At 41.4% G+C, this 12,797-nt stretch overlaps 1 protein-coding gene across 2 annotated transcripts in view; it reads right to left on the minus strand.

Moving 5' to 3' along the window:
• LOC103364895 (histone-lysine N-methyltransferase 2C-like) overlaps window positions 1–12,797 on the minus strand; it is a 67,828-nt gene that overhangs the window by 20,588 nt on the left and 34,443 nt on the right. For both annotated transcript variants that reach the window (XM_008292184.1, XM_008292182.1), the window contains 18 exons: window positions 12,538–12,719; window positions 11,989–12,153; window positions 11,783–11,889; window positions 11,585–11,656; window positions 11,224–11,436; window positions 9,981–10,100; window positions 9,569–9,694; window positions 9,328–9,461; window positions 7,992–8,184; window positions 5,267–5,359; window positions 4,931–4,978; window positions 3,642–3,782; window positions 2,972–3,004; window positions 2,392–2,538; window positions 2,154–2,295; window positions 1,801–2,036; window positions 1,521–1,594; window positions 60–257 (listed from right to left, as the gene is read on the minus strand). In XM_008292184.1, coding sequence (XP_008290406.1) covers window positions 60–257; window positions 1,521–1,594; window positions 1,801–2,036; window positions 2,154–2,295; window positions 2,392–2,538; window positions 2,972–3,004; window positions 3,642–3,782; window positions 4,931–4,978; window positions 5,267–5,359; window positions 7,992–8,184; window positions 9,328–9,461; window positions 9,569–9,694; window positions 9,981–10,100; window positions 11,224–11,436; window positions 11,585–11,656; window positions 11,783–11,889; window positions 11,989–12,153; window positions 12,538–12,719 — 2,424 coding nt within the window. The remainder of the gene's footprint in view (window positions 1–59; window positions 258–1,520; window positions 1,595–1,800; window positions 2,037–2,153; window positions 2,296–2,391; window positions 2,539–2,971; window positions 3,005–3,641; window positions 3,783–4,930; window positions 4,979–5,266; window positions 5,360–7,991; window positions 8,185–9,327; window positions 9,462–9,568; window positions 9,695–9,980; window positions 10,101–11,223; window positions 11,437–11,584; window positions 11,657–11,782; window positions 11,890–11,988; window positions 12,154–12,537; window positions 12,720–12,797) is intronic.

Raw genomic sequence — 12,797 nt, forward strand, 5'->3', positions numbered from 1 at the left:
GTCTTAATATAAAGTGGACCTGCCGCTGCATTCGCTGACTTCATTGCATACCCTCTTACCTGTCTAAACTTCCACTCTTGTTCATGCTCTGACTCTTTTGGTTTCAAAGGGTCTTTAAACAGGAGTTCTGTGTCTAGTGGTATGTTGGGATCAAACACCTCAGGGGGCTGTTGCTGTGGGTGGTGCCTCTTCACCGTCTCATTCGACATCTGGACTTTGTTGATGCGCAGGGCTGCTCGGTTATCTCTTGCCTTTTGCTAAACAGCAAATCAATCACAATTGGAAAACAAAAACACATCAGACACATATTTTTTCTAAATGAGATTGCAGAAAAAAAAATGTAGCTGTGCAAACCTAATTCTCTGTAATAAGTGTGACACTGTAAAAATTTCGCTCATGCCTGACTAGTGTGGAAAGTTAAATTCTTTTTCATAGCATTTATTCAAACTGGTTAATGGAGACTTGTACTGGCTGTCAAGGTCAAATCAAAAGATGAGTTCCAGCTCAAAATAGCAAAATGGACAAGAAGTCTGGCTTTCAAATTTTAAAACCTCCCAGATGTTTAGGTAGAGGACCGACCAGAATTAGCACTGACATTCAAAAACAGGGTCTAGGAAATGACCCTAGTTCTGGCTGGCTGTGAACATTGCTACAAGGGTCAAAACAGCAGTTGTGGTTTGAAAACTACACCGTCCACAAAAAGATGAAGACTATCGTCTCTCTCTGGGTAGAGGTTTCATCTTAATGGCAACAGTTAAAAAGAGGTCCCCCTGGTCAATGTGACCATGACGGTTTGCTAATCTGTGATAGGTTTATGCATCATGGTCATGTGAATGAAAAAATGTATTAATTGGATTTTGATTGGATAAAGAAACAGCTCACTTACAATGCTCAAGCGATGTGTATTCTATGCTGCTGGATTGTAATTTTCACAGACACCATTTAGTACTTTAACTTTTATTAATACAATATTTTTTCTTTGGTATGCTGAGCCTTTTTTTTTTTGCACAGCCAGGAGCCTTTTTTATAACAGTATATGCAGCACTGGAGGGAGGTAATTCTGTTAGTGTAAATGAGGTATCTCACTGGCTGCCTGATCACACCTCAGATGTTTAATCATGGCTGGAGTGTTAAAAGTAGTATATTAAATGAAAAGTTATGAAAGAGAAATGTAACCATGTAACCAGTGTTAAAATATCCTTAAAACGACTACAGCAGAGTCTAGATGTTTGACAGTGGTCTCTGCCAGGTAAAATTACTTCTAGTGAACGTAATTACTGAGACCGTAGTGAATTCTAACACTGAGCGGGACTTGCTGTGTTAATTAGCTCATCTGTGAACGGCTGGATTTCAAATTGCATTGGCAAAAGGCAGGAGGCCAGATACAGGAGTCTGCCTTTTGCATACTAATACGTCAGTGCACGTTGTAGTGACAGTTTGGCGTCTCACACGGATCAGAGTGTTTAGGTTTTCAGATAGTCGAAGACAATAGGCAAACTCAACAGTACGAGTGATCTTACCACATACGGGGCCCTGTCTTGAGAACTAGCTTTCCTCCAAAGTTTTGCAATTTGCTTTACTCTTGTGGACCAGTCTGTAGGAAGAATAAGAAGGGCAGTTGTCATGCCAACAGCTTCCAATGTGCACACAAGGTATTTCTTGTACCGTGTCAATAAAACAATGCAGCGGCTACAAAACAATAATAAGCAAAAAGCAGACACAACAGAAATGATGACACAAACAAGACGATAAAAAACATGGACATCGGGGAGCATTAAAGCTTCAGAGTCACACACTAACCTGGGTACTCTTCTTTCAGGTTGGGGAAATTGATATTAGTATACAGAACAGGTGCAACAGTGGCTAGTTCTCCAAGTGTCTCTTCCTTCTCCCACTTGAGTGTACTCCTTTGGGCATTTGACATGGCTTCAATCTCCCCCTCGGGCATAAATGCAGGGGGTGTAGGGCCGAGGCCATGGGCAGGGGAAGCCCGCTGACCGACCGCCTCTCTCTGCATCTGGTTAAACTTTCTATCCCTGTAACACCCAAGGGAAACAGCTCTTGAGGTTGAATTGACTGATTTTGGAGAAAAATCTGTCGTAATAAAATTGCAAATTATTTAATATTTAAAAAAAAAAAAAAAGAACCATTACCTTGGATTGTCAGTGAAAGGCATACGGTTAAGGGGGGAGAAGTTTTCTGGGATGCATGGCCCTGCTCCAGGATTTGTAGGGAAGCGTTGGTTTGGTCCCATCATACCATTGATCATTGGCATCCTTGGAAACATGGGATTCCCTACAAAAATGATTGAAGAGGTGAATCGGCACGTCGATTTTCCAGAGCATCCTCTAATGTCTAGGTCTGGCCATGCGGAGGTGATGAATGGTGTACCTGCGTTAGGGTGAGGCATACTAGTGCCAGGTGTGGCAGGGAGGGGCCCTGGACCCTGGGGGTGAGGCACCTGTGGTGGAGGTTGTTGGCTCGTGCTGGGGCTGAGTACCGCTGTGAAGAGATCCTCCACATCTTTGCCCTCCAGCTCTGTAACAGAGTGTGGCAAGACAGTGTTGTGAGTGTGGATTATATATAATAAATTGCAAAGTCAGAATTCCGGCCTCCCTCATGTAATCACATTTCAAACCTATTAGTTAATGGTCATTTAAAGATTACCCATTATAAAATACTGAGGGAAAAACAATCAGACAAGCATTTAAAAACTAATCGAATATCTTTATACGGCAACAAATTCATCACCTTCATTATCAGAGATGATTGACTTTCAAAAAATATTACCTAAAGACACTTGTGCAATTTATTTCACTAACCTACATAACATTATTTAGCAAAATACCAAACCATGGTCTAAGTTCTGTAACAGCACTGCGTAGGGAGGTCACCAACAAGTCATACTGATTAGCACGCAACAACAGTGGATCGAAACTTAGTTTTTCCAAAAAAGAATGGAATTACAAACCTGGAATTTTGTAAAGTTTGCTGAGAATTGATTCTGAAACAAGAAGAAAATGAGAGAGAACAGATCATTATTCAGATTAACAGAGTCAACAAAGTGTTTTTATGTTTGCAGCTGCATTTACACTAATCCAAGGACTAACGTACGGAAACTTTCCACGGAAGTAAAGGTTGCTTTGACCCTTTGTTATCTGTGTTTCCGCTGTCAGATGGCCGTTCAAAAAGCAGCAGCTGTTTTATAATATCATTTTGTGTGTGGCAAAGGAAAACGATGATGACGACTAAAATGATGAAAAATGTTAAGCTTCTTGTTCTGGGTCACCATCTCAAGTCCCCAATGCATATCACATTTTTCTAAATGCCTGGACTTTGTCATCAGTCCCTCTATCATAGGATTTCCTCTCTAGCTGCACGGTGTTGAGTCAAAGCGCAATGAACCAAAACAAAACAATCAGCAAAGTTCAGGGCTCTGAGTCCCATCCTGAAAATTCCTGAATATGCAGAAAGTACCAGCACCGCTGAGTGAGGACTTATTGAGGGGTAAAACAAGATTTCCAGAAATTCATCTAGTCCCTGGTAGAGGAATTGAATTCCTCAAATGGCCCTTAGTCCCAGTGGAAAATTTCTCTTTTGGAAATGCAGCTAAAGATGGATGTCTGGTCCACCACACTGACCATCAGTGACCATCTTGTCCAGCTCTGGGCTGAGAATGCCGTCCAGGGGTTCCTCTGGGAGCGCTCGAGGTGTCCTGCGGCCAGCCTGAGACTGGGGCGTCACTGGGGAACCGTCTGCCAGGGGCCCGATGTCCAGACCAGCTGTGGAAACACACACAGACATACAAAAACAAATCATAACACGGACGTACACACACACGCACACGCGCGCACGCACGCACACACACAAAGCAACCAACCGACAAACGGCCAAGAACGTGATCATAAATATAGACTTGAAGTGAGAACATGTTTATTGTCTGAACAGCCTGTGGAATGCAATCACAACTGAACAGTATATGATTACAGCTCCTTGGGGTTCCTGTGTTGCTTAAAATGAGTGTTTGGGGAACTGTGAAAGAGACAGACAGGTCAGACTAATTCTCAGTAAAGACACACAAACACTTCAAGGTTCGTGATGAAAAATGTTGCTCTGACTCAATCGATTACGTTGGTCTTTTGTGGTAGATACTTATCAATCTCTTTGGGAAAAAAAAAAAGAAAGACGTGCAGCTTTTTTAAAATTTTAAACTATTAAACCGGACCATAAGAAAACCCACATAGGCAATTTGGGTGACTAAATTAGTGTCAAATTGATGTCAGAATTGGAAAAACTTGCTGCATTAAAAAGCAAACAAATGTTTACTTCCTTTACTGTACATTTTTTTCCAAACTTTCTACCACTGTAAGGGTGGTGACATTTATTAGTAATATATGTATTAGTGTTTTAAAACTAAATTGTATAAGCCTTTGGAGCATTTAGAATGAACAAAGTGTTTTTTTTTTACAAAGACCGAAGGACATGGACTGCAGAGCTTTTTTTTTCACCAAGCCACAGGAATGAGAGCGGAGGACCTTCACCATCTTCAGGTACTGAAAAGACCTTAGCCAAGGCTTCTCATTCTCTAAGCAGCTCGGTTCTTAACTGCTGATGTCTTGAATGCTAGGATGTCCTTGTCAGTTTGTTTCTTTGCTATCTTGGAGACATCTTCGATTAGACAGTAATGAATTTGTGAAAGGGTATAGGAGGCTCACGGACAAAGATTGACACACCATACGGATCGGAGTGAATACTGTGCACTGTGTTAGGGAAGCACTAAGCAGTTCATGAGTGTTAAAACAATCAGAAATGGTTGAGAAAAGCTAAGTATGAAGCGGCTTGTACGCATGCACACTTAAATAGAGAGACACACTGTTAAGAGAGGAGGAATGCACTAAAGCAAGGGATTAGTAGGCCATAGCACCCTTACCAAAAGGAGGAGGTGAGCTGTCAACCTGGAAGGGGCAAAAATCAAGACCTACAAGAACCCAAAACCAGATACGAATGAGTGACAAAATAGTGAGGACAGAACAAGCACAACACGCTTCAGACAATGCAAACAAACAAAAGATTAAACCAAAGGTGAATAAAACAAAACAAAGTATTGTTAAAGAATGTGACAATAAAAAATAAATAAATCATTAAGGTGGTGAAAGCAAAAAAATAAATCTGCTCTCTGGGGGAAATTTCTGAATGAGAAACCCACAGCTAGGTGACTATGAATAAATTCTAGCCACTGTCACTGCCTTGGAGATTAATGACGCACCAGAGTCACTGCTTGGCTTTCCGAGCATTCCCAAGATGTCTGCATCAGTGTTCAGAACATCAGATAGATCAACTAATGGTTCCTCAGACGTCTCTGTAGATGGGAGGAAAAAAAGGAAGAAACAAAAACAAAAGGAAAAAAAGAAAGAAAACCAAACTGTCACAAATCATAATTGATGGTGATGAACGGACATGAATGTGTGATTTGGAACCATTTGTTTGGATGTAGAATTTGCTCTTGATTAGACATAAACAGAAACCCTGACAGCACTGAAATGTACCACATCAAGCTTATCTTCTAAAAATATCATTTAAAAGTGACTTTTCCTGAAATACGCCAAAGATATGAACTGTAATGCCGGCATGTTACAATACAAAGACTTGTTGAGGATGGAATCTCTGTTTTCCATCTGAACCATTTGGTCAATATTGTTGTTCTGGCCCTTGATTCAGATAAGTGTGGTTTACTTGGCTTCTAATTTTTTTCTCACTTAAAATGATCAAAGGAAAGACTTGACAGCAGATATGTGTACTATTATTAATTTTGTCCCTTCTGTATTGATCAATTTTTAAAAATAACAATGATAAATATTAAAAAATTAACAGAATTTCACAACAATTTAGTTCAAAACAAACAAAAAAAAATCACATAGCAACACACCACTGTCTGAACTGCAAGATCGGCACTTTTCTCAGGAGTCCAACATCGAGTTGTACCACTTGTGATATCATATCTTTAATTTAAACACACCAACGGTTACAAGTCAGCGTGTCTCAAATTCATTTATAAGCAACAACCCTGTTATTACTAACATTCAAAAGCAAAAGTAAAAAGATTTTTCTTCAAAGAGCTGAATCTCAAGCGTCTAGCGGCGGGACTTTAACGCGTTAACGCGAAAATAACGTGTTAAAACTCCACCCCTAATATACTTTAAAGCGTTAATTACGATTAATTAATTCCAACAAAAATAACGCGTTAAAAAAATTGACGCATTTAATCGCAGTTTGCATCCATACAACGCGGAACGTTCGTCAGAGCCCGATTTCATGGTCCACCGATCACAGCGATGCACAAGATGCGTCAGCGCTACGCTAACAACAACAAATATGGAGGAATCCGATGTGAGTGCACTGCTTGGACTGATGGAGGGTAAGCTTCATTTTAAAAAACTGCCTGATGGAAGCCTTGACAACAGCGTGGTTTTGTGCAACTTGTGCAAAAAAACAATTTGCATCCCACCGAAGCACATCGAGCTGACGGTACCACCTGATTGCAAAGCATGTCATAGCGAGCACAGAAACCGCCGGAGCTGTTAGCGCTAGCAGTCCTGGATAGCAACAAATTTTTTTAACGTGTTATTTTTGTTGTAATTAATTAATCATAACTAACGCGTTAAAGTCCCACCCCGTATAATTTCACATTTCCTTCTCAATTATATGAATGTATTCTCGACTGTTTTGTGTGACTAAGTGTAAAGCTGCGCTACTCTCAGATAAATACAAATCCCACACACTGGTATGCAGATTTAGTTTGTTGGTAATGTCTAATCTAATAAAAACTGAGGAGGTAAAGATTTAAACAGAGATTTGTTGGACTGTTTGGGTATTTTAGTTACTTGAAAACAATCCAAAGATGGAATCATGAATCAGACCCTGTATTCCTGTTCGCCTTGCAGCAATTTGGTATGTATCATGCAATAAGATGCAACTCAAACACTATGACAAAGATTTCTACTGCAGCTTAGCCACTGGTTGCAACGAAAAATCTCAAAATAATCTGTCTCGGGCAAATCGGCTTGAATGGAGTGCAGGTATCGGGTGGTGAGCAGTCTCCGTTCGCTGCTGATCAGACAGTGATAAGTTGCGTAGTTGTGTTTCTGTGTTTCTTGTTGAGGAGTGACAGCACTGCATGGTATCTTGTAGGGTGAAACAATATCAGTGTTAAACTGATGTTCTAAGCCACAAAATCTTAATTCACAGCAAACTTCTAGTTTAATCTTTGGACATCCAGAAAGAGTTGGCAAAGGATCCATAATACCTTTTCCATTTGGAGTCAGTCTTTGAAAGCTACTGTTACTGTTCTGTTTCAGGCATGTGGCCTTTTGTTTTCTGGCTGCACAACCATTCAGGTCAGTACAAAGGGCATGTACCACTTTTTGAAAAACCGAGAAAAAAATAATCAAGAGAGCAAGAGACACAGAGTGAGTGGGCAGGCGAGACAGAGCGAGCTCGGAGAAGAAAACACAAACTGAAACTTCACTTTATTCACTTCACTTGGGGAAATAAATTATGATTCATTTAAATCATCTTTGGTTTAGCCGCGATGTAGATGGAGCTGCAGTTACAAAAGTGAGTCTGAATGCTGATGACCACAGATTGACCTCTGACACTCTGACTTTGTCTCGTTTGAATGGATGAAAAGTGGCTTGAGCGTGTGTTTAGTGAACATGTGTCATTTACTCCTGCATTAAAACCGTTAATGCTCTCATTGGGTCATTAGTTGGGACGAGGTAGAGAAATTCATAGAATAAGAAACATTGCTGGGGGCCTAAGTAAAAATAATCCCAGTTTACCCCTGTTGTATCATATTTTTCCAACACCTGCACTGATTCCTTTCCAGCACTGGTCTAATTCATGCCATACTCATCTTTTCCGTCATATATATTCATTACAATACATTGCTTTGATTACATCTCTCCTCCTGCTGAAATAATGTGTATACATACGCGCTGTGGCTGGTCTGGTAGGAAGAGATGCTGTGGAGGCGCTGAGCAGAGGGTCTGATGAGGGGTCCAGGAAGCTGGTAGTGGGATGCTTCCTCTCCACTTGGCTTTGCCCGTCTTCCAGTAAGCCTGATTCAACCCCCTGCTGCCTGCTCTGCTTGCTTTTGTCCAGCAGGTCTTTTCCAAAGAAAGCCTCCTGAACATGACAACATACAGCACCGGTCACTTCTCCGCTGACACATTTCTTTCTCATATTTTCTTGATGAACGGTCACTTTATGCATCATTCTTGGTAAACACATCACCATGTCACATAGAAATTATTCAGCACCGTTTGAAGGCCCACGAGAACTAAAGTGAAACAGAACCTTTAAAACTAACAATCTTGCTGCTGTTGACCTCACCTTTGTCAGCACGTACGTCCCCCAACAAGTCATCTACTATCCTCAACAACATGTAACTGCAGCTCACTGCAACGCCGAGACATTAAAAGCCCGACGTGTAGTTATCTCAATAATTAATGAAATGTGCTTCACTGTGTCGGACCTTTACGTTACACTGAACATCCCCCTCTCTCCCGAATCATGGCGGGATAAAGAGCAGCACTGACAGCTGCCGGTGGCTTAATGCACATCAGATATCTATGTTTCAGCCAACACAAGGTGACACTGAGATAGTGGCTAGGGATAAGGAGCCTTGAAGTCATCTCCAGTTAAGCTTTTGTATGTCAATTCACAACTAAGAAAGGAGCCATTTTAAAGAGCATGATCAGAGACAAGTATCCTCCATGGTGAGTTCCTTTAGGCTGTTCCTTTTTCAAAAAAAGCTCACAGACGGGGCACTGTGCACCAAAGTTCTGTAAGTGGTTTCCCGGGAATGCACTTTGGATTCCCAACCTTCCCAAGGGTGAGATAAAACGCATTTTATGAAGATACGGCGTGACATGACCAGACAATCTCTGCATATGAATGGGGTGTTTGCATAACAAAAAAAACGAAACAGACCTGATCATCTACACTTCTATAACGAATTTACGTTCTCATAACAAATATGCCTTTTAGAACATGCAAGCATGGTTAAAATATGATACATGTATTGGAAAAAAAAAAAAAACTCTGGACGCAAAAAGATCAAGTGTCTATTACTGTTTGAGCTACTTATTTTAAGATATCTAGAGAAAAAATTCCTCCTGAATGGACCTATAGTGGTTTATACTACAAGATTACATGTTGGCTATATACTGATGAAAAATGTAACATTACATCCCCATTCTGTTTATACAAATGATTAGATTTCTGGTCCTGTCAAACATTAAGTGCAAGCTATCACAGGTTACAAACCTGCAGGTAGGTGGGAAAAGCCTCCTCCAGCTTGGTCTTCTTCTTTCGATAGCGTTTCTTTATTTTTTCTGGAACCTCCGGACCAGGGGGCGCCTCATCCACAGGAGTGTCTGGTAGAGCCTCAGTCCATCCCGCTGAAACCCCACCAAAGACATCAGAGTGATCTATTTTAGTTCAACTGTTAAGTTGTTACTATGAAATACAACTACAACTGTCTTTTTTTTAATTCTGGTGAACAGACCTTCTTCTTTTCCAAGGGGATTCTCGGACACGGAGCCAGAAGAATCCTTCCTGCAAAGGGATCGTTTAACCTTGCCTGGACCTTGGCCTGGACGGCTCCTCTGGCGGACCATGAACCCACCAATGCCTTGTAATAAGAAATTTGAAATTCATTCTCAATAAATACACCCATAAAGAGAAACAATTTTCGTTACAGCCATGGAGATGATTTAATTTGAAATATATTGAGTTTTGATTGTATGGTTCCATTAGCTGCCCAGTACATTCAGCATTAAGGCTCAGAAACACTCGACAGAGCCCTTTGTACATCAGAGGCCGTGAGATGGCAGTGCTTTGCTACAGCTACAACGTCGGGCATGTACTGCACCATTTTACGCTTCAGAGGAGCTGTCTCCTTCAATCAGGTGCCCTACCCGGCCGGTACGGTTTCCTCTTCCTCTTCTTGCCGCCGTCGGCCCCCTTGGAGTCATCTTCTGCTGGCTCTCGCTCCAGGCTTGAGTCAGACTTTGCCTCACAATCTAGGAGCTCCGCCTCTGTGAGAGGGAGAGAGCATTGATGATGAGTGACAGCCCTGCAGCAGAGAGCACCCCAGCCAGGCCCCTCAACACAGCGCCAGGGTCAATTCTATCTGAACTCCACTCAGTGGCAGGACATTAGCCTGATTGAATTAAGTTCACCAGTGCCATTACTAAAGACCTTCATTTCTGGTGAGAGACTTTTTTCTTTCTTTCTTCATATATAAATATATTTTACTGGCTGGTAAATATATATATATATAAAGGTCTTCTTTTACCAGCCAGTTTCAAAAATTTCTGAACTCTGAATTAGAGAGAAAATTTCAATACAGGTAAATAGTGGGTGAACTAACTGTGTTACTACTAATTATGGGTATACCTGTGCTGATCACCTGGATTATTACTTTTTAACTGAATTAATACACTGTGAAGACAAAAAATCCTTAAAAACACTGGTTTATGTTCTTTTTTTTTTTAATATATTTTTTTGACTTTTGCCTTTATTTAGAAATAGACAGGAAAGGAGGGGGAAAAATGGGGAGAGACCTGCAGCAAAGGGTCGTGAGCGGGAGTCGAACCCACGACCACTGCGTCGGGGAACTATAGCCCCTGTTCATGGGTCGCCCACTGAACTAGGTGAGCTGTCGGGGCGCTGACTGGTTTATATTCTTAAAACACAGCAACAGACCACCGAGAGGCCTTAACTAATGCTATTCCCCCTGATAGACAACATCACCACATGTGTCATAGTTAGTTAATTCACATTTTCCTCTCTAATAGTTTGTCCATGGTGGAGGTATAAACAACACCATATTGTGGCTAAAGTCTCCATGGATGTTAAAATGAACAATATCGGACAACATACTAAATACTGTACAGAACCATTCCAGGAAGTGTTGTGTACATGTTAAATTTCATGCCAAGCTAATTCAAAAACACATCTTTATTAATTTTAAGTATGCACTGTGCAACTGGAAGATGCTCAAAAACATCAAAATAGAAAAATGTAAGGATTAAAGGAGGCTGCTGGGAGAAAAAAAAAATGATGTAAAAACACACTGACAGTCCCAGCAGCTGCTAAAGTAAAAAGTGGATAAACACCCTGAGATGAAAGAAGCAGTTTGTGTGAAAAGACAAGTACCTCTGTTGTCTTCCATGTCTTCATCACGAGAGTGTTCTGAAAGAGGGTCTACGGGGGCCTGAAGCACTGCCACACTGTTCTGGTTAATGATCTTGAGCTTCAGCTTTGGCTTAGGTTTCCTACGCCGTGACGCCGTAGCAGACAAGCTCTGGAGTTGGCAAAGTCCTGACTCTGTCAAACAAACACCATCCTGGGTGTAGGTCCTCGACAGATCTGAAAAGGGAAAAAAAAAAAAAATGAATATATGCTGCTACAATGAATGTACAGTTTATAAACTAAAGTCAAATCCCAAACCAAAAGAAAGAAAAATAAATCTTTGTACGGGATTTGTTATCAATCATTTGTGAAGCAGTAAACTTACCGATTTCTTTAGCCTTTGTGACAATCTGTGTCATGAGCAGAGGCTCAGTGGTGTCTCTGGTCTTTGTCACAACTGCAGCAGCACAAGACACACAAAAAACATTAAAAACCAGCAGAAACAAGATCAAACGTCAACGTTGAGTGTACTGAATCAACAGCACACACACAAAAAAAAACAGAGGAATTACTGCGCTCCCACCTTTAGTGGTCTTGAAAGTTCGGCACATTGTGCAGTCAAAGCAGCTTTCTGCAGCTTTTTCTACGTCTTCTTCTGAATGAAGACTCTGACAGGAGGCATGAAACCATCTGTGGCGAGAAGAACAAGTTCAGATAACAGACAATTATGTTGGAAGAATTAGCAGACACTGGTCCTCTTGAGGACAGGTTTATACAAACACTGCACACCTGTCACACTGGCGGCACTGCACAATGATGGTGCCTTCGCTGTAGTCCACCAGGCAGATTGGGCATGTTACAAGGCTGGCACAGGGGGCACACTGAGTGTAATTATTCTGCCACTCACACCTTAGGCCGGGGGTGGTGGCACCACACTGGGTACAGGACACACACCTGCAGGAGACAGGGAGGACAGAGGTCATTTAACTCAGGTTACTTCAAAGAGGATAGCACAGATTTAACTGCGGTGCACAAATCCTTCCTGCTCACTACTGGTCCTCATGCTGCAAATATGAAAGTGTTTCCTGTTTGCTCCTATCCCTGTTAATAACACATTCATTTTAAAGATTTATTTGTTTGTTTGTTTTAATAAATGGAATATTTAGCAATCAGGAACGGGTGAAGTAAACTACCTGAGCTGCGTAGCATAACAATAAACAACACATTCAATAATGTATAGTTGTTTAATGCTGTGTACCTGCACCACAAACTTAATTCTAATTCAAAGAGTGGTCTATTTAAAGCACATCCGGGTGAGATGATGATAAAGTTCCTCACCACTTGCACTTCCAGCTGTCCTTGGGTACATTCTGCAGCGGAGGGTCCAGGCAGTATGTGTGATAGCTGATGTCACAATCATCACACAGCAGCAAGCGGCCAGGATCCGTGGCCTGACCACAGGCCTCACACACTGTACACTCCAGACAGCGCCAGCCTTTACTTAGCACCACCTTGGTGATCTGGGGGGAGATAATGAGGCGATAGTTGTATGTAGTTCAGTTTGTTTACTAAAATTATGTGTGTGTGTGGACGGTGTT

Source organism: Stegastes partitus, unplaced genomic scaffold (assembly GCF_000690725.1).
Source record: "Stegastes partitus isolate 25-593 unplaced genomic scaffold, Stegastes_partitus-1.0.2 Scaffold791, whole genome shotgun sequence".
NCBI classification, from domain to species: Eukaryota; Metazoa; Chordata; class Actinopteri; family Pomacentridae; genus Stegastes; species Stegastes partitus.